The 25,488-nt window shown below is 38.2% G+C and overlaps 1 protein-coding gene across 4 annotated transcripts; it reads left to right on the top strand.

Annotated features, from left to right (window-relative positions):
- The first annotated feature begins 360 nt into the window (after positions 1 to 360).
- Positions 361 to 25,463, top strand: map2k4a (mitogen-activated protein kinase kinase 4a). Of its 4 annotated transcripts, XM_036566079.1 has the most exons (13): positions 363 to 616; positions 2,699 to 2,734; positions 10,472 to 10,504; positions 15,461 to 15,563; positions 16,714 to 16,888; positions 18,257 to 18,376; positions 19,462 to 19,581; positions 19,689 to 19,740; positions 19,947 to 20,074; positions 22,667 to 22,744; positions 23,187 to 23,335; positions 24,203 to 24,248; positions 25,235 to 25,463. In XM_036566079.1, exons 1-13 carry the CDS (start codon positions 454 to 456, stop codon positions 25,346 to 25,348), a joined length of 1,317 nt encoding a protein of 438 aa, XP_036421972.1. In that variant the 5' UTR covers positions 363 to 453; the 3' UTR covers positions 25,349 to 25,463. The 4 variants fall into 4 exon arrangements, with proteins under 4 accessions (XP_036421974.1, XP_036421973.1, XP_036421975.1 ...); XM_036566081.1 differs by lacking the exon at positions 2,699 to 2,734 and having other exon boundaries at positions 361 to 616; positions 25,235 to 25,348; XM_036566080.1 differs by lacking the exon at positions 10,472 to 10,504 and having other exon boundaries at positions 362 to 616; positions 25,235 to 25,348.
- Positions 25,464 to 25,488: the final 25 nt, after the last annotated feature.

The following is a 25,488-nucleotide window of genomic DNA, read 5'->3' as shown; positions in this document are numbered from 1 at the left end:
GCTTTCTTTCAAGACATTATGCCTGTTTATTGACTTTACATTTTAATTCACCAACTTTGCATTTAGCCAACAAATAATTATTTGCCTGCCTGCGCTTCAATATCCCCATCAGTTATGATCAACCCGTGGACGTGCATGTATATCAGATCTATTTGTAATCAAACCAGTGGGCATTTTCAGTTAAAGCCTGTGCAGATGACCGTACAGTTGGTGTTCTGCTAGGCAATACAGAGATCTCAGTGGATCACAGATCTCACTGTTTTTGATCCTATAGATGCAGAGATGTATTTGCAGTGAGCTGTCAGTTTGTCTCTCAGAAGGAGAGAAGGTGAAGTCAGTGTCTGTCTGCTCCTCTCTCTCTCTCTCTCTCTCTCTCTCTCTCTCTCTCTCTCTCTCTCTGCATTGCAGCCCCCTTTTGCAAGTGCTGGCTGCTGGAGAAATTCAACAACACAAATGGCGACTCCCAACTCAACCACAACAACATCAACATCTTCCCCTTCTTCATTTTATTCTTCTTCTTCTTCTTCCAGCCACAACAGCAGCAGTAACTCGGGATCTACAGCACATCACCATCAGTCCCAGTCTCAGCATATAACCACCATGAGCAGCATGCAAGGTAAGAAAAGCGGAGATAAAACTCACTTTACTGCCACATCTCTGTCTGTCTCTGTCTCCCTCCTCTAACATGATCAGGCTGTTTAGGTTTAGCTGGTTTAGCTGACCCGAGCTGCCAGCCAGCGTCTCATATTGCTATTTCCATCAATAACAAACCACGTCGTTTTTCTTGTGTATTTAAGATGAAGGTTAGAAGTCGAAGGCACTCTTTTTTTGCCTTTTTTGATAGTTATCCTGACTCGATCGTGTTGAGAGCTCATATTAAAAGGAAGCAGTATTTCCCCAATCCTGGTCCTGGATTATCGATATTTTAGTGTTTCTCTTGCTCTAACACACCCGTTGTATCTTTAATGCTTACAAATGAGCTGGTTGTACACTGAAGCAGGTAAAATGCAAATAAACGTACGTTTAAGGGTTTATACACGAGCAGGATTTGAAGGATTGGGAAACACTGAGCGGCTAAGCTAGGTGAACTGTGAGCTAGCCAGTGATGCTAAACCAGTCAGCAGCTCATTAAAACCCACTTTGATTTATTCATTGCTAAATCTAAATCAGTGTAGGTTAAGATATTACCATGTCATTTATAATTTATAGTAAAAAGCTTTAACGTGGCTTCAAGGAAGGTTAGCTAAAGAGCTAGCTCGCTCGCTAACTAAAGTCATTGCTAAAGTGGTTAGCCAGCTAATAGGTAGCACGTCAGGCCCACCCTGGCCATATAGGTGTCAAAAAGGCTATTCTTTGTGTTTTTAAGCGTGTTCCAACATTATAAAGCAAGCCTGCTTGAAATTCATGGTCGAGCTAATGGTGCTTAATGTTAGTGAATGTGTGAATTAGCTAGTCTTTGCTTAGCAAGCCACAATACTGAAATGTTTGACATAAAGTCAGCCGTTTAGACAAACGACACATCAGCACAGCCAAGCTGAAGTGAACCGAAACAAATATAATGAAATGTAAAATTGTCTACTTTCATGATACATATTTGGACAAAAACAAAAGGATGTGACAGTCAGCTGGGACTACCCCAGAAAACCTCCTTCTGACCTCTGTCAGGACCCTAAATGTCCAAAGCTCTTTGGCAGGGCACTTTAAAGGGTTACTCTGGCCAAAATGAAGAATGAAGCATTTGCTGCAACTGCGGTAAACATGTGTAATTGCCTTCTTGCCTCCTCTCAAGAGTGAGAATTTCCGGTATAAAGATTAGGAAAATACCCTTCAGAAGATGATTCCTCAAGGTATGAAGAACCTATAAAACTCTAAAAGCACTTTGAGGCAAATATATGAGGGCAGGCTATTTTGAAATGTGTTTTCCTACTAGCTGGCTAGCTAACGCAAAAAATGCCAGATTGCTAATATCCTTGCTAAGAAGCTGAATATCAAATTTATGTTTATTATTCTCTACATCAGTGCATTTATTTATTGCTGGTGGGGAGGGTTCCAATGATTATTTCACATATTGAGAAAACATAGGTGGACGAAAATGCAAAAAGCATACAAAACTGTGAATTATATCAAACCGATGAGGCTGCGCAACACTATGCTAACTACATATATATCGCTGTTGTCGGAAGAAAACCTCCCAAACATCTCCAAAATGGTAATTTTACAGGAGAAGGAAAAAACCTACTTTACTTTAATGTAAGTGAATGGAACCAGACTTTTTTCCACGTCATATTAGATCATTTCTTTCAGTCCATTCATCATGACATTTATGTACAATGTAAAGGGTAATGGGTATTTTCAAATTATATCAAAAATGGAGATATGAGGTTTTCTTCTGATAACAGCGATATATAAAACATATATGCTAGATTTAGGCTGGAATACCCCATTAAGGTAACCTGGTAGACAGTTAACAAACAGCAATGCAGCCCACATGTGACATGACAGATTTCAGAATATCCTAATGACCAGTTTGGCTGTACAGTGCACCATGTAAAGGGGTGAGCCGTTAAGGCAGTCTACTGGTAGTGAAATGTCTGTAAAGAGGAACTGTAAGCTGATGGCTAAAACCTCAGTGCTTCAGCTCACTCATATGAAGTGTTTATGCTCTGTTGAAATCAATTTGTTTCGTTTTAACTTACAGAGACCAACACATGCTGGAGGTGTCAGAGTGATACAGGTAGCTACTGTCCACATTTCTAGTAGTTAGGACTGTAGTCATTCTGTGCTCAGTAGGATATAGCTATGCCCCCCTCCCCCACCCCTTTTCACCAGCCTTGACCCTGAACCTGATCCTGATCCCAATCCCAACCCCCCCTCAGCCCATCCCTCCATATAGTTTATATGATGAGATCTACCTGCATGCGTATTGCCATCTGTGTTCCAGAAGGAGGTGAAGTATTGTTTTGTATTGTGGGCTAGTTCCAGCCTGTCAGTACATCTCTCTAACGTGACATAACAATTTTTACCCAGTTACAGGTTTTTAAGTGTGGTCTTTGTTTTTTTTTTTTTAACTACCACTGATTTCTGTCTCATTTATGCATTTCATTTACACATTTCTGTGGACCAACAAACAGCACACCACAGCAGCTCACGTAGTGTACTCCAGTAATGTCTCTGTATTTGTTTTATTTGATTTAAACAAACAAAATGGTTTTTGAAATATTAGTCAAGTAGTCTAATACTGTAATCAAGACCGAGACCTAGACACGTAAAGTCTGAGTCAAGACCACGACTTTGTAGCACTCAAATCCGAGTCAAGACTGAGGTTAGCTCAAGAATTAAAAATAAAAAGAAAAAAGGAGAAAAAATGAAATTCCTTTGTAATTCATTCATTATCATTCATTATAAAGAGGCTTGCACACAGAGTCAACCCACTTAAGTCATCAGACTTATCAGGATTACTAATGAAGTAAAATTGCTGTTGAAGTAAAATTTCAAAATCAAAATTCATTATTTGTCAGCAGATCTTTACAAAAATTAAAAACTGAAAAATACTGCTTTCATAAGTATTCAAGCCCTTCAGACTAGTACTTGATACAACCACATTTTGCTGTTTAAGTCTGTTGAGCCAAGTTTCTACCAGATTTGAACATTGTTTGGGAGAGATTTTCTCCCATTTTTCCAAGCAGATTTGCTCCAGGCTATTCAGGTTATTCAGGTTATTCAGGGCTGCAAATTTCAAATAGAAACATAGGTTGGATTAAGATCTAGACTTCGACTTGGCCATTGTACAACATTCACCTTTTTGTTGTTCAGCTACTCCTGTGCTGCTTTGATCTACTTAAAGGTGATGTTTCTTCCAAACTTTAGTTGTTTAGCAGACTCAAGCAGGTTGTCTTGCTGCTGAGGAAAAGCATCCCCTCAACAAATGTTGCTGCCACCCCATACCACACTGTTGGAATGGTGTTTCTTCAGAAATGGTCAATGTTAGGTTTGAGCTACACATAGCATTTTGAAGTTTGGCCAAAATGCTATTTTTTTTTGTGTTATCAGACTACAAAACCACATCCCACATTTTAGCTGCATCATTCTGATGCTTTCTGGCAAACTCCAGATGTGCTTTGATGTGGTTTTACTTCAGTGATGGCTTGTTTCTAACCTCCCTCCCGTACAGGCCATCTTGATGTTGACTGGTGCACCTTCACACCAGTCTCAGGCACAGAACTCTGTAGCTCCTTCAGAGTAATTGCTGTCCTCTCTGTGGCTTACCTCATGAGTCCCCTTTTTCCTCTGACGCTTGAGTTTTGAGGGCCGGCATTGTCTTGGCACTGCCTGGGTGGTATGATGCAGCTTCCACTACCTCACAGTTGATCCAACAGTGCTCACTGGAATATCCAAACATTTGGATATTATTGTGTAGCCTTTTCTTTTGTTGTGCGTGGCTATAAGTTTATCTCTGATTTCCCTAGAAAGCTGTTTGGTCTTCATTCTTATAGCTTTCCTGCAGATCCACAGTCTGACCAGTGGTGCTTGAATAAAGGGGTTCTTTTATCCAGAAAAGGATTTTTAATTATTCACAGGTAGAGGTCAATTGTGTGTCAATCGTGTTATGGATTAGGGAAATATCTTTCATCTGTGTAAACTTGACTGAATACTTATGCAAACAGCATTTTTCAGTTATTTGGTCATTTTGGTCACATAATAAATTTATACACAAAACCAATATCACCTTAAATTAATTCATTTTGAAGGTCAGTCTATTAAAATAAAATATGACACAGCTCAAATTATCAAAATGTCATATGTGATCCAGACAAATCTGATGACTTAAAGGATTTAAATACTTTTGCAAGGCACTGTGTGTGTGTGTGTGTGTGTGTGTGTATATATATATATATATATATATATATATATATATATATATATATATATATATATATATATATATATATAATATAATATAATATAAATATATAATATGTGTGTGTGTGTGTGTGTGTGTGTTTATAAAACACTAAGTAATGTTTAGCCTAACTTTGCATTGGAACATTTAGAAGCAAATCTTGGTGAGGTTATTCATTGTCTTTTCTTCTCTAAAACTCATTCAGAATGACCTCTTAAGGTCAGCTGAATATAAAACAAGCAATATAGATCAATTTTTATTGTTAAATGAAAACATAGTAGTAATAAGATTCCAATCTGCCCTCAGGGGTTATATAAATGTTAGAATTAGTGATCATCTACAAACAAATAATACTCAGTTAAGTCATCTAGGAAAGGTTCCTAAGATCCTCAACCAGGTGCAAACAGGTTTTATTTTACCATATATAGAAAGGCTTGTTTAATTCTGTTTAAAGGTATTGTTGCTATTAATATTGATTAAAAAAGTTTGCATGAGACCAAGGCAAGGCCGAGTTAAAATAATGTATAGACCAAGACAAGCCTGAGGCCATTAATGTACAGTCTCGAGACTCATTGTGAGCAGATTTTGATCAGATCACTCAAACTACATTCAGAGGTGGTCAGAGACAGCTTTTGACTACATTCAAGGCAAGTGTAAATTAAATGTATTTTCATTATCTGTATACAATTAGGTTAGCAGAAATGTGTCTGAGTGCTGACTAGCAGGTGAGAGGATAAACATGGAAATGAAAGATACACAAGACTGGAATTATCCCTAAAACAAGAACCCACTGGCCCTGGGGGCCAGTGAAGGTGCCCAAGCCAAAACTGTCAACTCATGTTGCAACAGCAGAAAATGTAAACAAAAGTAAAACAGAAACTGTGCATGTGTTGACGTGCTTTTTACATGGGTAAAGTAAAATAGGATTTCATCTAGTCACATAAGGGACGTGTTTTAGTGAAAAATGTGAGTGGAATCCGTCTAAAGTATGTTGAGATGTGATCCTGACACGAATTACATGTTAGTGCAAGGTGTAAACAGACTCTGTTTCACCATCTAATAGGTTTACTAAAACTTTGTTCATATACAATATAACCTATAGTGTTTAGTGTTTCTACCAGAAATATTTGTACTGTTGACAGTAAAGCTGGTTAATGTTCAGATTTAAAAAAAAATTGATACTGATTTCTTCTTTCAAATTACTCTTTGAAAGTAAGTGTGGTTTAAATCAGGAATGAATGTGCAGGAAAATAGATATACAGTACGTATATCTATTTTCCTGCACATTCATTCCTGATTCCTGCAACTCCAGAGCAACCAGTGCAATCTTCAGATTTTTAAAAGCACTGATGCTAATAATCTGCTTATGTAGTAGGAGTGGCCGATCAGCATTTTACAGGCTATGAATACATCTTTTTGCTTCTGAAAGTGTACTTGAATATTTGTTCTCGAAATCACTCTTAAAAACAATAATATTTATAATAAAAATATTTCATAGGCTACAATTTTTGTTGCTTAAAAAGAGACAAAGCTTCTGAATACTACATAGAGAAACAAATACCAGTGTAGGAATGGGAATATAACAACATTATTATTGTTATCATGATAATTTACATTGTAATATGTCACAATATTCTTTTCTGAGCATATAGTGGATGTTGTTTTTGGTGGTATTTTTGTTAAATGTGTCATTAGTTTTTCTGTTCCAGCTTATGTCAGAAAAAAATAAATATTGGAACATATTATATAAACTACTTGAAGCATTATTTTTGCCATATCAATTACATCTGTACCATTGTAATAGATGAGTACTTAAGCATTCGGGCCAGCTCTGTGCTTACAGCATGTCATTTAAACAGCCAATCACAAGTCCACATTTGGGGAAAAATCATTGCTTATTGGCTCACTAATGCTGATAAGACAGTTTAAAGCCACCTTTATGTGTCTTGCCCAAAGCATAACCAGACACTCACACATTCTGTACTCAGATTTGAACCCACAACCTTCTGGGTGCTGGATCACTCAAACCAATAGGCTACCAGCCATTGTCTTTTTGCCATTACTGCATAAAATTAGACCCAGATTGAACTTGCAAAAATCCCAAAAAGATGACATGACTTGATATTTACGCAAAGATAGGCAACATTCTAAAGTCTTTAAGATAAACAGACAAACGCTAATCATCCGTCACCTCAGGTAACATTAATAGTGTAGTCTTTTTTCACCTCATATCTTTGCGAGTTGGCTAGCTGATAACAAACATTATACCTTCATAAATGATGTTGACAGTTTATGCCATTCACTCTATATGAGTGTAAAAATGAACTTGAGTTAGACGTTTATTGTCGCTCTTACCATGATGCACTCTATGTAGTATAGCTGTGGTTTGTACTGTATCTGCTGCGTAGCACGGTGCAGCACATCCTGTGTGTGGTGGCATTTAGGTGTTGAAGTTTAGTATTGAATGACCTGGAATTTTTTGATACTTTGTGGTACTGAAATAATTGAGTCCATGCCATGAAGGAATGTCGATACCCAGACCTGCTTGACAGTTTTCAATTAAAATAAATATCCATAAATGTCTGACATTTTGTGCATTGACACAAATAAGAATTGCAATGCATTTAAGAGCTGATTATTTTTTTCCCACCCACACACCCTGAATGTTTGGACTTGATCTTTTGAACCACTGAAGTATATTCTCTCTCCCATGATGTTTTTCTTCCCTCACTTTTGACCCCTAACGCCCCCATGACCCTGTTTGATGCTGGACCACGGTGAGACCCTGCACAGCAGCTACCCCCTACACACATACACTCAGCCACCCACACAGCCTGCAACGTTTGACCCCTCACTGTCTTACTGCACCACTTTCTGTCTCATTCGCTTCACCTTGCTTTTGTTTCTGGGTTCTTTATGTCGTCCTCCTCTAGACCAGTCAAGTGGATTGTTAATGTATGTTATCTTTCTCCCTGCATGTAAATGCATTTTTTCTGCTAGCAGATGCATTTCTCTCCTAGTTGATGCATTTGTCTGCTAGCAGATGCATTTCTCTGTCTGATTGTGTATAGTAGTTTGTCTCCAACTGTTCGCACTGATTCAGTATGAATGAGTTGTATTCTCTGTCTCCATGTTGCCCTGAATAGCAGATGAACTACTCGAGTGTAAACCAGACTGTTTGAGACTGGAACAAGGTCAAGAAAGGAATATTTTGGGAAACATGAGTAGAGGTTTACAGTGCTGTTATGGTCTAGTTAAGCACATGCTGATTATATAATGTCATACATGCAGACTTGTGAAATTTGCCGTTTTGAATGCTGAATATGCCGTTTATAGGAAACATGTAGATTTGATGAGTTTATAACTGCAGGAAGTGTAGGAGTCTGCTGCCAGCTGCTCACTGAAAAGTGAAAAGAGAGCCACGTTGTGTGAGAGGTGAAGTTGGTTTCATTGTCAAATATTTGGATTTCTTACTTCAGTAGCTTTTGAATGGTTGGCGATATAAGTTTAGAATTTTAGAAATTAACTTGTAAATTATTGATATTGGTAACCAAGACAGTCAGCCTCCATTTAGCCTGCATCTGAAATTGATATAACACATTTTTTCTGTGAAATGATAACTGCTATCACAGCTATCGACCATCACAAGTGCAAGTGGCAACCTACCGGGGTCCAAGCACTGTATGCTTTAAGCATACGGTAGAACACAAATGAAAGTTTTTTTAGAATAGCCTCTGTGGGATCAAAGAAAGGGATTTTCATACACACTGACTTTTTAGAACAGATTTTTAACACATAAATATAATTACCTAGAAAACAGTACAGTGTTTGGACATGATTTCTATTTGCATAGTTGTTGCACTCAAGGAAATAATCATACAATAATAACCCCTATATTTTGGTCTCAGAGTGCAGCAGAACTTAAAATCACGAAAACATTTCTTTTAGGAATAATGCTACTAGACTTGTCACCGTCTTTACTGCTTGTGAGTTTTCAAGTCTGGATGTATTTCACTCTGCGGCAATATCAGTACATATCTGCCAGAAGTATGAACTCATTACCACATCATGAATTTATTTGTGTACAGCAGATCAATATTGATACAATTCAGTATTGCAATGTTGTTCAAATATACCTTGGTATGATGTTTTGGGATTTGCACATGGACTTGAATACTCGGTTAACCACTTAAGGTGCCTGAAATCACTATTTGGGTATGCGTTATGTTCCATTAGAGTAAGACAGAGGAAATGTACAGACTATCAATTCAGTAAAACGATGATTTTATATTTTAACAGGACTAAAGTAAAAATTGACAGTTTTGCTTGTGATTGCTAGTATGCATGTTATAATGTACTTTGTTACTTCAAAACAAAATACAAGTGCCCTAACGTTTCCAATGATGCATTGTTAAACATGGGACTGAGAAAGTAGAGGTAGCATTAACCAGTTTAACTACTTTAAATGTAGGCAAGCAGATGTTGGCTAGGTTCACAACAATGCAAAACTGACATACCTGACACACCTGACATCCTCATCAGCATCCAATTTTGTACTGGTTAGCTGTAGTCTGTAGTCTTAGCTCATTAGCTCATTCGAAAAGGCAGCTTCTGCTACTTGTCTGACACAAAAAGCTACTGGTTTTCCACGGCTAATGATGTGGAGTCATGGTGGGGAGGAGGTCATCACTCTGGTTGTAGTGGGCTGGTTTAGGCATAATGCCAGGGCTGAATTCAGTTTCCAGTCCAGCCATGTTTAACACTGATATATGTAAATGACCTTCTGACTGGCTGTCCTGAATTGTACCTCATTCACTAAGCAGTCTTATATTATTATAAGGAAACAATGTCAATGTGAATGGTTGGGGCTAAACTGCTGTAGGCTGGATAGGCGGATGTAAATGTTTTGGTTTTTGTGACATCAAAAAAATATTGAAGACAAAAGGACTGTTTTTGCAACTTAGTTTCTATATATTGACTATATTGGCTGGCAAAGGAATGATTTTGCAATGTTTACATAATAAATTACACCAATATGAACCTTAAACAATACTGGTACCAGACCCAAACCACATTTCAAGAAAGGGAGCTTATTATTTATTTAATTGGTATGTTTTTTGAACTTTGAGTTTTTGTTATCTATCAAAACCACTCTAAATTCCTTTTGGATTGTACTTATGAATTAAGCCATTTTTTAATTTAAGTTTATCTCTTTTCTCTTAAGTGTTTAAAATACTTAATGTTAGGTTTGCCAAATATATTGTTTCCTAAATGTTATTGTGATACTGGCCTTTGCAGTACTTATATTGCGGAGGTCTGCAATATGCAAATGACCTATCACTAAATGTGCTGTGAGTATGCTGACCAATCACAGTTGTGGCTGTTGGGGTGAATCAAGGCGTTTATATGATCCAACACACAAAAAAAATGTATAACTCAGACCAGACTTGAACCAAGTCACATCATAATTGCAATATCCAGCACTATAATCGCAGTATGGAATTTCATCCATATCATGCAGCCCTACTTCATATACCATAAACTAGTGTGTGCTGTTTTTCTCATCACCAGGATTTCAGATTAACCTGTCTGGAGCTCCCCAAAGTAAGAGCCCCCTGTTTCTGCATCTCTGAAAGCGTGTCTGATCATGGCTGTGGTGGTGTCTGATGCTCTCCACTAATAAATGCCAGGAGCTGGGCTGTGATAGGCTTGTGCCGGTTAAAGGGTTTGTATTGTTGATGGTTCTGTAGGTGGTTAGACTGCCCACACAGAGAGAGGAAATGAGTCCTGCAGTTCTAAACATAGTGGGTAGACAAGAAACTGTACTGCAACCACGTGATAGATATACTGAGAGACATAGACACATATACATAGATCAGATGCTGTTTTTCATGCAATCAAGGTTTTTAGGTTTAAACATCTGATTGATAGGCTAAGCAGAAAGTTGTTGGTTAACACTCGCACCTTTTTGTGTCATCAGTTAGCTTGTCTTTATTGATATAGCTTGAGACAACATATAGCTTTCTGATTTTGCTGTAATGTTGGCATATATGGCAAGTAGCTATTAGCTATTATGTTAATATAGCTAGTGAACTTGCTGCCTATCAGTCAGATGTTTATATCTAAGAACTTTGATTACATGACAAATATTTAAAAAAAGAAAACACTCCTCAGGGTATAATCTGACAATGTAGTCATTTCACAAATATACAACATAAAAAATTGATTGAAATTACTAGTGATGCACCAAAAATTTTTGTCCAGAACCAAAATACTGGACTGAAAACCAAAAATAAATAATTAAACAAAAATGATTGCAGTAGGTAGAGTACAGTATGTGCCACAAAATCAAATGACCAATGCGTTCCATTAGCTAGCAGGGACTTTCTTTTCTGTTTCTATAGTTTTTGCTGTATTCTGCATATCAAGCAGGATGTCTGTGGTGGAAAAGTTCTTGGGTGTTTGACTTGATGCTGAGCATGAATAAATTATAAATTGCTTAGAAAGTCCCTCATAAAAACTATGAAATAGTTCAACGTAACCAACTTTTTTTTTTTTACTCACAAGCTATATGCTGCTGCTGAAACTGTTCACTGGCACAGGAGAGCAAAGGGAATTAATAATCATTACTTGTCATTTTCTTACCAGTGAAATAATTTGTAAAGTCTTATAATTTAACGCTTACTTGTAGTTCTACTTACTCTTTTTTTCCAGTTGAAGTTTTGGTGCATCCCTAGAAATTGCTAACATGTTTTCTCATTTTATTGAATGGGAATTTTTTCCAAAATTTTGTTAAGTGTATCCAATTTCACTAGTAGGTACAACTGAATGAATTTGTGGGCCATGCAATTCAGAAAGGTTAATTCAAAGTGCGCATCAAAGACATCTTTGGCTTCAAAATAGTTCAGGAAATCGGCACAAGCCTAGACCTGAGAGCTTCCACTGGCCTTGGGCCAGATTCACCTGTGTTCACTTGACTAGTGAAGTTTCTAAATTATTCTCCAAGCACAGAAGTTGAGGCCTCATTGTTATGCACAAGTGTGTCATTTAATATACCATGTCTTTTATACATAGTAACAGAAACTAGTGTTTATTAAAGCAGGTAATGGAAGCTCTGATGGGTTCGGTTGGGCGTGGATTTCAGACAGCTTGTTACTAACCACTGGGTTGAGCACTGCCTTGGGGTTGTCACTGTCTTTTCCTTTGGGATTGCGTTGCGTCTTGTTTTGGAGCACGGTGGGGATGTCTTTGGCATGAGCACCACTGGAACAATCAGGAGCCTGTTGGGACAGGGAAATTCACGCTGGGAAATTGGAGGATTGAATGGTTTTCCACCGGAATCTGAACCCCCACATTCTTGTGGTGTCTTACTGAGGAAAGAGACAAACAAAACCTTCTTCTCTGTAAAGGTGGAACCTTTCAGTGCAGGCAGTTTCTTTTTTTAACCTGTGGGAACTGTGGGTTTACTGTATTTTTGCATGACTTCTAGGTTTATCCTCTGTTCCATTATGCAGGGCTACAGTTGTGTCGGATTTAATCTAGCTGCTATGTTTAATCCAGCTTTTGCTGTAGACTTTGTCTGTTAGAATCTGTGGAAACACTGGATGACTGCAAAGCACCTTAGAGCAGTGTCAGTCAAAAGTAGAGAAAAACAAAGTCTAAAGAAACCCAAAACGGGATTTGTTTAGCACATAACTCTTTCGGCTTGCGTGTTCCATATTAAACATTTCATGCTTTTGGTTACATTATGCCTCTTTTAGGCCAGGCATCTTGTAGCTAAGGCCTGGGTGCTTTTTCCTGATGGTGTAAAATACCATGGTGTTAGGGGCAAACACTAGCACATACTTCAGCTTCCCAAAGCCAAAACCATCAAGGTCTAGTGTTTTATTTTTTGGAACCAGTTCGTCCAGCTCAGTAACTTAAAACAGTGCTGTTAGTCCTGCTCCTGGTGACCTGCTGACCTGAAGAGTTTATTTCCAACCCTAATCTAACACAACTGTGCCAGAGTCACAGAAGCTTTCCTAGGAAAAACACTTGTGGGGGAATGTATGAAAATGCAGTTTTTGAAAAAATGGTCTCGGATGTCCTCTTTAAAAATCTGTTTATTTTACATTATGTAGGATACATTTTGAATTTAAACTAAGAATTATTTGCTCGGCATCTAAAGACAACAAAATAAACTTAAACATCTAAAAAATAATAGCAAACAATAATCTGTTGTAAGAAATAGCCAACAGGAAGAATTGACCTTGGTCCATTTGAACAATTTTATTTTAAGAAACTTAAAAAGGAAGTTTCACATCCTTATGTTGTTAAATCTTACAGTTTAAGACAAGCCTGTGGTCACCAGCCTTGGTCCTGGAGAGCTGTCTTCCTGTGGAGTCTTGTACCAATCACAGTTTGCTACATCTGCTTTAGCTAATTAACTTCCATGATTGGCTAGATTAGATATAATAGATATAGATGTACTTATTCTAGTAGTCTGTAATCAAACCTGCATCTAACATAGGCTGCGTCCAAAACAACAGTACTACTATACTACACACACTACACTATCGAATGGACTTTTATTGATGGTGTACTATTTTTGGCATTATTTAGTATGGCAGTATGTGCTTTTGGATGCAGTCATAGTGTTGGGTAAAGGCACGGGCGGCATGTTAAATGCAGGTTTGAACTTAGTAGATCTTCAGGGTTGGTGACCAAATTTTTTAGACGATCGTATGGTTAAGAAAACATTTAAGAACTTTTTTTTTTCCAAGAATGTTATTTGTTATTTGAATAGTTCGTAAGAGAAAAGGTTAAAAAATGAAGAGGATTCTTGAAGTTTTTTTGTTGAATAACAATTTACTTCAACCTTTTTTCTAAAGTTTTGCTGAAGTAAGTTAAGGAAAAAACACATTTAAGATTTCTGGCCCCTGATCCAGTCAGTGAATGACTTCAGGAGCATCATTGCAGCTAAAGTCTTCTGACTGGTAGATCACCAGGTCCAGGATTAGGAGTATTCAATCTAAAATGCTGATCAGCAAATGCAAACTAATGAGGACCAATTAGCTTAATCCTTAATTGAAAAATTTGAAGGAAAAATCCCACACTTTTCGCAAAGGAACTGTTTCCCCCAAATTAAGTTCTCTAAAATTATATTTTTGGGAAATGCCACTTTGAAAGTAAGATACACAAAAGGCTTTCATGAGGTGCAGAAAGTACTTTGTACAGCTGTTTTACACAAAAACATCATTTTCGTGGAAGTAGTTCTCCTTAGGTTTTCAGTGATTGTGGTCCTATGCTGCTTTCAGGTACAGATTGAGTGTGAATTCCTTCGAGGAACATCCAACAAGGTCCCGTTCTTGTGAGAAGTAAACAAAAACAAACTTTCTGAAACTGTTGTTGTAGCTTGTTTGCTAGCAAACATCTGGTGTCTTATTGACTTAGACTTATTTTACTGGCATTACACTTACATTGGTTCTTTACATTCAACATGCGACACATTTCTTTCATGTTTAAGTTTGATAATTGTCATTATAATTTGGCACAGGTAAGTTGGAAGGCTTGTTTTTATTCCTTGGGTATAATGGAATTGGCTCTGAATGGGGAGTGAGGGTAGTCAGGGCTTTTGGCAGCATGTTGGACTGCAGTCATCATCTTCAACAGCCAGATTTGCTAAAGCTGTTCAGTTTGGACTGCTTAAAGCTCATGTGAGAGCAAGGCTCTGCGCTTCGTACCTGGATAACTTAGTTAGCTAAATAACATGACAAAAGCTGAAAGCAAATATAATAAATTTGAGAATAAAGGAATAGTTTGGCATAAAATCAAATTTACATAATTTTCCCCTTACCACAAATCTAGTCAATCAGCAAAGACATGAGTAGTGTCTGAAATTTGCTTCTTTAGTTGTGCACTGGAGATACGAGGCTAATGTAGCTAACAAATTAACAAACAAACCTGCCAGAGAATGTGTTTTGTTGTTAAGTAATATGAAATAGACTTGCTTATGTGGTTTAGTACGTTGTATGACATACTATTGTCTCTAAAATGTATCTATGAAAAATGAACAAAAGTTCTGACAATTCAGCTTTCTGCTGTTTTTAACGATGGAACTATTTTCATCTGGGGAAAATTGTGTAATTTTTTTCACCAAATCCTTTAAAACTACATAAATACAGTTGAAGGATGGGAAATGTTCAGATTACAAAGTATGGTCATGTTCATGGCGCAGTATAACTGAGCATGCTAGCTACGAGGAGCAGAGCACTGAAACTGTGGGGTGAGTAGCTTTAAGAAATCTGGTTTGTGTTTCTCTTCTCTTTCTCTGGTCAGGTGTGCATGGCTTCCCTGAGCATCTGCGGATGCACTGGAATGTTCCACATTACTCATTAATGAAGTGAAAACCTCATTCTGTGGAAAAACAGTATCCATACTGTCTTCTCCATGTTTTGTCACTGATTGAGTGTGTGTTTGTATGTGTGTGCATTTGTTTTCTTTCTGTTCTTGTAAGATGTGTGCGTGTATGTGTGTACGCGTGTGTGTATTACCTGAATGTGTCTGCCCTCTCTCTATCAGGTAAACGTAAAGCACTGAAGTTAAATTTTGCCAATCCGCCAATCAAACCGGCCACAAGGTTCACCCTCAACACAGCAGGACCGCCCTTTCAAAACCCGCACATGTAAGTAAAGATACACTTTGCTTTACACTTGGGATACCATAGCAATGGCCTAGCAACAGCTTAGCATCCACTTGGGCTACCACATAAATGGCCTGGCAACACCTTAGGAACTGGCTGGCATACCATAGCAATGGGCTTGTTACACCTTAGCAACCACCTGGGATGCCATAGCAATGGCCTAGCAACACCTTAACAGCCACCTGGAATATCATAACCCGATTGTTGGGAGTCCGAGCTCCAGTGATAAAACAGTAGCCATAAGACATAAGTGGGCAATATGGCAGGAATACAATATTACAGTACATAAAGACATTTTCATGATGCATGATATTTTTCACAGTATTTCATTCTTCCTAGGTTTGGTAAGTTGGAGCAGAAAAAAGGCCCGGCTCTGCCAGATTAAAAAAAAAAAATCTATGAAAACAACATTTTACATTCTACGCTGCACAAAATCTAGTAAACAAGACTAATTATGCATTCTTTATAATGAAACTTAGTTGTTCAGTGTTCTTTAAGTACGATCGATATCCATTATGTCTTCGGAAAAGCATATTGTGATCAATATAATGATAAAACATTGTCATATTGCTCTTCCTTAGTCCAAGAGAGCATAATTGGCCTCTCTGACTGTCCCTGTGACTGTCTTTCTCTCCATATCACTCAGCAAGACACTAGCCAATGTAACAGAGTTACAGTTAGCATTCTCCTCCAGGCGTGTTGAGCTGTCCAGTAATGTTGTCTTAGCGGCAGTTTGATACGGTGGCGCTTCATGTAACTTAGAGGAGGTCCTTACCTTCCCAGCTTCATACCATTGTGTGATGGGGGAGACTTATCAAAAAAAAATAATGCAGGCTAATCTTTACATGTCATTATTGACTCATCAGTGCATTTTTGATGTATTGCTACATCAGTGCATTTTGTATGTTAGTCCATAACCTGCCACCCTTTCAGCACACAGGTTGGCTGTACTAGAATCCAAAGATTAAAAACATACAGCTATTTAGAGCCGTCACATATGGATTCTGCCCTTGGAGAGTCTGAACCAGTTAGTAGTTTGTTATTAGTTATTACTGAGTATTCAAGATGCAGTCAAGAACTGTGTGTGTGTGTGTGTGTGTGCGTGCGTGTGCGTGTGTGTGTGTATGTTTAGAGAGCGGCTGCGTACACACAGTATCGAGTCGTCGGGGAAGTTGAAGATTTCTCCAGAGCAGCACTGTGACTTCACAGCGGAGGATCTAAAGGACTTGGGGGAGATTGGGCGGGGGGCCTATGGCTCTGTTAACAAAATGGCCCACAAACCCAGCGGACAGATCATGGCTGTAAAGGTAATGCTCTGGGCTCGATGTTTGTACAAGTGCAGACACAACGCAGTATGTACCTTGATGTGATCACTAAATGTGCACGTGATGTTTCTGACATTAACTTTAGATTTGCTTACAATGTATAGAGGACTACAAAATGCACATAGGACTTCCTACTAACTGCATGATTGTGAAGCACAGGGTTTTAAAGATACAGTGAAATAATAGAGCACAGGACCTAATAAAAATTGTTTTATTTTTCACCATCCGAAATGTCATATTTTATGTGCATTAGGGGTGTAATGACGCACTAAATTCAGAGTTCGATTTGATATGATGCAGTGGTGTCACTATACAATACTTCCATACAGTAGAAATGGGGAGTGCCTGAATTTGTGTCTATTATTACGGAATTGCGTGATCGCAGTTCTTTAAGATAAACCTCAGTTCCTTTTTTTCACAGTTGTTAGATTTCACAATCATATTGCATTGCTATAAGCATAATGTGATGCTTTTTCATTAGTTGGCATGAACCAAATAAATGTAAATTAAAGGAATCACTTCTTTCTTCTGACTTTTCTAGTTTTTTTCTTAGAGTTCTAAATTTTAACTGTGTGTTTTAACACTTTTTATAGGCAATGTTCATTTGATAGCAAGGATAACTAACACCAATTTTAGTATGTGTGCTTGCAGAACAAGTGCTTTTCGCTACATTTTTAAAGTCTTGAGATCAGTGTAAGCTTTGGATGGTTGCCTGTAGACACATCACGCACAGGACAGTACAGTGTATCATCTCTTGTTAGCTGCAAAGTAAAAAGCTAGATAAGCAAGACTGTTAACAAGCCAGTCTACTTATAAACTTATAAACTTATAAAAAGCCCAGTCATTGGAGTATAGAGAGAGGCTACAAAGGTTGGAACCTTTGACTGTGTATGGGTGATATGTGACATATAAAATAATGGACTGTGTAATGTGTGTGTTATCTTCATATCTCATTAGTTGGAACATGCAGCCACTGCTGCTCTGACAGAATGTTGGTGATGGAAACTGCATTCACTCTATGGAATGCATGTGATTTTTCATGTTCAGGTTCATGTGAGTTCACATGATGAAAATAATGTTATTGAATTATTGAAAATAATACATACATTCTAAAGAAGCTTATTTTGACTGCTTATGAAGAAATAGCAAAATGCTTTTAAAATTGAATCTTTAGTGTCAAATTTGACCAAACCCAATTAATTGCATTCAAGTGTACAAAACCTTTAGCTATGTAGATTCCAAAACCTCTCAGTTCTGTTCTTAGTCCACCTTTTTGTTGTTCTCTTGGAATGTTAAGTCCAGTGTTAAGTGGTTGTGTTGATTGTGTGTGTGTGTGTGTGTGTGTGACAGAGGATCAGATCCACAGTAGATGAGAAGGAGCAGAAGCAGTTGCTGATGGACCTGGATGTGGTCATGAGGAGCAGTGACTGTCCCTACATCGTCCAGTTCTATGGAGCACTCTTCAGAGAGGTGCGTTACGCTGTCATTTTAATACTGCACTCTTTTACTCTCGCTTTAAAGACTCCCTGCACTCAAAAATGTGTTGTTTAAATTATTTACTCCTCTTGGGTGGCTTATTATGGTACTGTAGCCTGATATTTGTATCACGTTACAGAGTTCACATTTTTTCCCATTGAAACACAGAATTTCTCATTATATACGAAAAAGCAATTTTGTGGGGCACAGTATAGCAGATACATCATGAACAAGCTTGAACCTGTCATGGTTTAATATACTATATGACTCTAATGAGAGGATGTGCCAGGTGCCTGAGGCCAGCCCCCGAGCCACATGTGCCTGTGACAGACGCAGGAAGCAACATGGGCCGGTGTTGCCAATGACAAACTAACATAAGCTCTCATTAAGGGCAGTACAAGCACCTGAGGCAACAAGGAAAGAGAGAACTTGTTTCTCCTCCCCATGGTAAGGTCCCACGGCAATGGCACCAGGGTTGAACAATGTGGTCTGGTGGCTGCCCTGTTACATGGTTAGCACTAGAAGCTAGCGTTACCTCAGTGAGAAGGCCTAAACAGCTTTACACACGAACACACAGGTTCATTCCAGCTCACTGAAATCTCACTGACATAAATTTCAAAACAATTGCTAAGTTCCTAGACAAACTGGCTATCAGTAATTATATAACATTATCTCAGAATATTTTATAACACATTCAAAACATCATTGCTTACATGTTAATCTTAATATGTTAATGCTTACACCATGTGCACAGATTTCATGCATATAGTAATTTGGCTCGAATAAATAAAAGTTCTCCAATAGAACCTTTTCAGCACCTGCTGTGCTGCGCTCTAACAAAATAAACCCCAGAAAACACAGCCCATAGAATTTATAATTCATTTATAAAAAGCCCAGTTAGTTTCCACTAAAGAGGGCTTCAAACCTCTAAACATACATCCTGCTACTAAAATCATAATAGAAAGTACTTGAGACCTGGACTAGACTTTAAGTGTCATCTGTGTCCAAGAAAATCGTCCTCAATTATAATGTGAATGGGTCTTTCTCTCTCCCTCCTTCCCCTTTTCTCTGTGTTTCAGGGAGACTGTTGGATATGTATGGAACTCATGTCTACCTCGTTAGACAAATTCTACAAATACGTGTATTCCACGTTGGAGGATGTGATCCCAGAGGAGATTTTAGGCAAAATTACGTTAGCTGTGAGTCATGCTTTCTAACTGCCCTTCATCTTTCCCTCTCTTGGTGTGTGTGGGTGGAAAGCAGCATGACAAGACTGTTAACATGTTGCTTTTTTTTTTAATTACAGACTGTGAAAGCACTTAACCACTTAAAAGAAAACTTGAAAATAATTCACAGAGGTAAGATATGACATGTGTTCCCTACCTCCTCAAACCAGAGTGCAGAAATGTAAATGAATGAATTAGCTGTAATTTAGCACTGTAATTTCATGGCTCATTTGTCAGGAGAGAAATGCAGTCTGTGGAACTCACTTTCCAGGTCGAAGATCTAGATGAAGTTGTCTCCTGTCTCTTTTTTCTCTCTCGCTCTCTGTCTCTCTCTGCAGACATTAAGCCCTCTAACATCCTCTTGGACAGGAATGGTAACATTAAGTTGTGTGATTTCGGTATCAGTGGGCAACTTGTTGACTCCATCGCGAAGACCAGAGACGCGGGCTGCAGACCATACATGGCAGTAAGTCCTATTGCTAATGTACATCGCCTGTAACTGCAAGTCATTCATTCTTTCTTTCTTTCATTCATTCATTCTTTCATTCATTCTTTCAGTGTTGGCATGCTGTATCAGAACCTAGTAGCAAGTCATTCATTCATTCATTCCATGTCAGCAAATACTACTGCTAAATTATCAGACAATTATGGCAAGTTATTCATTCATTCATTCTCACTGACACTAGATCTAACTGTGAACCCCAAATCAGACACACTGTTCGTTCATTCATTCATTCCTTCAGTTTCAGCAAGTCCTACTTCTAAAGTATTGGACCCTAACAGCTATTTCTTTATTCACTCATTGGGTGTCAGCAAGTATCAATCTCTAACACTCATTCATTCAGTTAGTCAAGACAACAAAAATCCCACATCAAACTTTTAATTACGTAGCCATGAATTATCATCATTCATGATTAGCAAATGATACTTTCTGTGTATTCTAGTGCAGGAGAGAGGATGGTATTTATAGAGCTCCTGCTATGTAAACTAAGTAAAGCTTGTGTGTATACAACTGTACGTATATGTGCGTGTGTGTGCAGTGCGCGTAGGAGACCCTCCTGTTACGCCACTGTCTGTTCTAAATTCAGAAACGGCGTCATGACCACACACAGCCTTGACACACAGCCTTGACACACACCTACTCACATGATGGCAGCTTTCATTCATCTCTTTCTCTTTATTCATTCAGTTTATCTGTGTCTCTACTCATTCAATGTATCTCTCTCTTCTCATTCAGTGTATCTCTCTCTTTCTCTTCATTCTCTCTCTAACTCTCACTCTCTTCTTATTCACTGTATCTCAGTGCATCTATAAGCACATCATTTATTCATTCATTTATTCTGTGTCAGCAAATCCTACTGCTTATGTGTTGCACTCGTAACAGCGAGCCATCCATCCATCCATCCATCTGTTCCACATGCTAAAGTATTAGGCCATAACTTACTCACTCATTCATTAATTTGTTCATCCATTCATTTGTTCGTTCATTCATTCATACAGTCCTTCATTCAGTGTCAGTACGGTCTACTGCTAAAGTATCAGACTCTAACAGCAAGCCATTCATTCATTCATTCATTCATTCATTCATTCATTCATAGTGTTTCTCTAAATACACTGTTCTGTCTCTGTTATGTATCTTACATGTCATGGTGAGTGTAAGGTTCTATATATACTCCACTGAGATCATGCTTGTGAGAGCAGGTGATGAGGGAATCACTTACTCCTGTCCACATCTTGTTGCGGTGGATAGGTGTGTGTGTGTGTGTGTGTGTGTGTGTGTGTGTGTGTGTGTGTGTGTGTGTGTGTGTGTGTCTCAGTAAGGTAATGAGAGAAAAAATCAGAATTATGTATCATTTTGACTCCCTTTAGCAAACCTCACAGATAAGTGCTGGCAGGTCATAGTTCTAGGCTGGCAAGATGGGAATTCACTTTAAATATTTCATCACACAAAAAGAGTTTCTTTTGTATAGATTCAAGCATACTGGTTTGGTTTGATACTATTCTACACTTCAGGCTTTCAGGGTTTTGTGTAGTGCCTGGTGGAAATTTGCTTTGGGATCAAACTCATTGCTACCTTTTGTGTATGTGTGTGTGTGTCTGTCTGTCTGTATTCAGCAGTAGCACTGCAGTCCTCGATGGCTGACGTCATTCACTAATTTTAGCATGCTGACATCATCCTGCGTGTCTCCCTCTGCATTAAGACCCACGTCACTGTGTGTGTGTGTGTGTTTGTGTGAGGATGAGATCATGCATGAAACATTTACAGATGTGATTGTGCAACACTGGTGAGCAGCAGGTCCATGTCTTTCTGTCCTGTGGACTGTGTTCAGTCTCTCTGCTGGTTCCTCATGGTGTTGTTATAATAAAAATATATATTATTTTTCTTCTTCTTCTTCTTCTAGTATTATTATTATTATTATTATTATTATTACTAGTAGTAGCAGCAGCAGTACTACTACTACTACTACTACTACTACTAATCATCATCATCATAACAAATAATAATCATTTATACAACACTGTACGTATGTAGTGTTATTACAAACCCGAGAATGATCTAGTTACGTAGTCCCTTTCTGTAAAGATGGGCCCTAGGATGGAGGATGGGTGCGCCTTAGGATGCTTTCCATCAGTAAAAATAAATGCTAAGCCATAAAGCAGGTATTATGTACAGTCAAGAGGAATGTTTTAAAATAATAATAATAGTCTATTTATGTAGTGTCTTTCTGTTTATATAGTACCTATGACAGGGCTGCCCTCTGCCCACCTCTAACATTTCTCTTTGGCCCCCCAGGAATCCTGGGCTGCTTTACCTTAAGAGGAAATACTACTAAATGAAGTACTAATTTTATATTTACACTTGCCCTGCTCTCAGTGTAAAAGTGTAAAAGGCTGGAGTTTTGAGACACCTGCTGTATTTGGGCAGGAAATGGGTTTGGATTATTCAGTGGATGAGCTCATGCTGTATTGCAGGTGGCCACAATTTACACTCATCACATGCAGTCCTAATACACTGTGCTAATGTCTCATACTCACTATCTCTCTCTCTCTTTCACAGCCAGAGAGAATAGACCCCAGTGCCTCCAGGCAGGGTTATGACGTACGTTCAGATGTCTGGAGTTTGGGAATCACACTGGTATGTGGAGGAAGTCATCAGTAGCTGCAGGCAGTGTTGTGGTCATGAGGGTGTAGTAATATGCTGTATGTGTGTTTATACAACAGTTAGTTCTGGTCTGATTACCTGGAAAGTGTTCTATCCATTATATCTGTGATAACATCACAACATACCTGTCTTTCTGCTGACCACCAGTTGCTAAGGAACAACACTGATCATTTGACTCTTAGCTGCTAGAGCTACTTTTTGGCAGAAGGAATTGCTTTATAAATAAAAGACTCGAACCACATCACAGCTGTGATGATTGATATTCACTGTAGTGCTTCCTCTACCTTTCTATTGTTTAAATGTCTACTGCAGTATAAATTTACCCCGTTCTGGGCTAATATTCATGTGGAGAAGAACAATGCTGCTGTAACACCTGTTTTGATTTTTATTGTGTGCGTCTGTGTGTGCATTTCAGTATGAATTGGCCACTGGACGGTTTCCCTACCCCAAATGGAACAGTGTGTTTGACCAGCTCACACAGGTGGTGAAAGGAGACCCTCCCCAACTCAGCAACTCAGAGGAGAGACAGTTTTCCCCCAAATTCATCAACTTCGTCAACCTGTGGTACCTCTCACTCACTCACTCACTCACTCACTCACTCATGCACTCACACAATAATGTTTTTAAACAATTTCAGGACATTTTCATACATATATCCCATTTGTGTTGCATATATGTAAGTACCTGTATGTAATAATATTATGTCCCATATTATTTACATATATGTAACTGCCTATATGCAGTAACACTGTCCCATGTGTCCCAAAATTAGAATTGTTACATTTAGGTACTTACATATATATGTCCCATATGTTACATATATATTCGTAACTACCTAAATGTAACAATTCTAAGTTTCATATAAAATACATAAGAATATATGTAACAATATATCCCATAGGTATTTTATATAAATAAAAGTATATAAAAATATATTCAACATTGATTACCAATGTAGCAATTTCCATACCTGAATCATATGAAAATGGACAGCAGTTACAAAAAAATCTGGAAAAAGGAGGCAAAAAGAAGGAGAAGATGCAGTGAAATGCTCCAAAATATTGGATATATTTGCCTAGTTGGGCAGTGAGAAGTGCTGACAGTAACTTTGCTAGCTAGCCTTAGTTTCAAGCATTTTAACTTTCATGAAAGAGCTTAATGAAAACGTTCTCCAATTTTCATTTTTATCACTAGTTGGCCAGCTTAGTTATGTCATCATAGCAAAACAATAACAGTATGAAAACGGGTTCCTCTGTATAACTCAGATGTGTTGAGATGACTCCCTCTGCTGGTTGTGATGTGTAACTGACCTATTAGGATTCACATGCCACTTCAGTATACCAGTGAATCACTTTAGTGTGGTGAAGGTTTCAGTGATTTACACTTTATATGTTATGAAGTTTAACCCCTTTTTCTCCTCTTATCTTTCAGCCTTACAAAGGATGAGTCTAAAAGGCCAAAGTACCGAGAACTTCTGGTAAGATTTGTTTTGTAATGCTGTAGTGCTTTATTTTCTGCAAGTCTTTGTTTCTTTCTTTGTTTATTTTGTTTGGTTATTACATGTTATACAGGTTTCTTCATGGCAAAATACTTGCAGTAGACCTCTGTTTTGTCATTTTATAGTCATAAACAAACTTTTGGGGCCTGTATCCATGAAACTTCTCAAAGTAGGAGTGCTGAACCAGCGCAGCTCAACAGCTGCGTTTCTACGTCAATCTCATCTGTTAGGTACAATAAATAAATGTGGCATTAACATAGGTGGTTGCCATGGTAAATGCTCCATTCAAGAGAGTGTTCAGTTGTATAAGAGGGCCAATTATGCACTGGTTGTTTTGTTTAGCATTTGTTTGGGTAGTCTGTTTAAAATGCCAGCATGTAAAATCAACACACTTGGGTTTAATTTGATGGTGCCATATTGTATAATAACACTGGGCACTACACTGCAAACATACAGCTGAGCTCGGTTTCGGTTTCTGTTTCTGTGATGCTGCTCAACATTTTTCAACCCATAAGATTTAAATTCGCTGTCGTGACACCACAGCAAAGGCAAAAGACGCAAGTCTTGTGGTAAACAAGCTGTTCTTAACTAAACACTGAGACTTCACAGCTGTGCAGGTTACTGACATGCGTGATGAACCAGTAGGCAGTAGGAAATTCTTATCATGCCCTGTGAATACAGTAGCATTTGAGGCCAGTGGTATGCATTATTGAAAAAAATCTGTATTTGGGTTCTTGCATAATAAATGTGCGTTAAGCCCGCACTTTAGAACGCTGTGAGTGAAGATGAATCAAATAAAATTTGTTGCATTTTTATTGGCATCAGAGGATACTTTTCTTCTTTTGAGCAGTCAGAAATCCTAGACATCCCAAGTGAGGGCTGCCCCGTAGTTATACCCCTGTGATAAATAAATTAATACATAAGTTTAAAGAAATCTCTCTTTCTTTGTTGTCTTTCTTTCTTAGAAACATCCCTTCATCTTGATGTATGAGGAGCGCTCTGTAGATGTTGCCAGCTATGTGTGCAGGATCCTTGATCAAATGCCTGCTTCGCCCAGTTCCCCCATGTACGTGGACTGAAGGAACGAAAACACACAAACACACACTCTCCAACATCCGTCTGGGGAAAACAAGAAATGCAAGCTATTGTATAAAGATTCGCTTCGTCAGAAAAGAAAAAAAAATTGCAGTGTTACGCAGAAACACCAGGTGCAATAAGA

This window comes from Colossoma macropomum, unplaced genomic scaffold (genome assembly GCF_904425465.1).
Source record: "Colossoma macropomum unplaced genomic scaffold, Colossoma_macropomum, whole genome shotgun sequence".
NCBI classification, from domain to species: Eukaryota; Metazoa; Chordata; class Actinopteri; order Characiformes; family Serrasalmidae; genus Colossoma; species Colossoma macropomum.
The sequence above is the reverse complement of the archived record's forward strand: the minus strand, read 5'-3'. Positions and strand labels throughout refer to the sequence as shown.

Excerpts from the sequence above, each read along its gene's own strand:
- map2k4a (XM_036566079.1), top strand. The coding sequence starts at position 454 with ATGGCGACTCCCAACTCAACCACAACAACATCAACATCTTCCCCTTCT. Across the intron at positions 2,735-10,471 it reads GAGGTGTCAGAGTGATACAG|GATTTCAGATTAACCTGTCT; the intron begins GTAGCTACTGTC and ends TCTCATCACCAG. Across the intron at positions 20,075-22,666 it reads GCTGCAGACCATACATGGCA|CCAGAGAGAATAGACCCCAG; the intron begins GTAAGTCCTATT and ends TCTCTTTCACAG.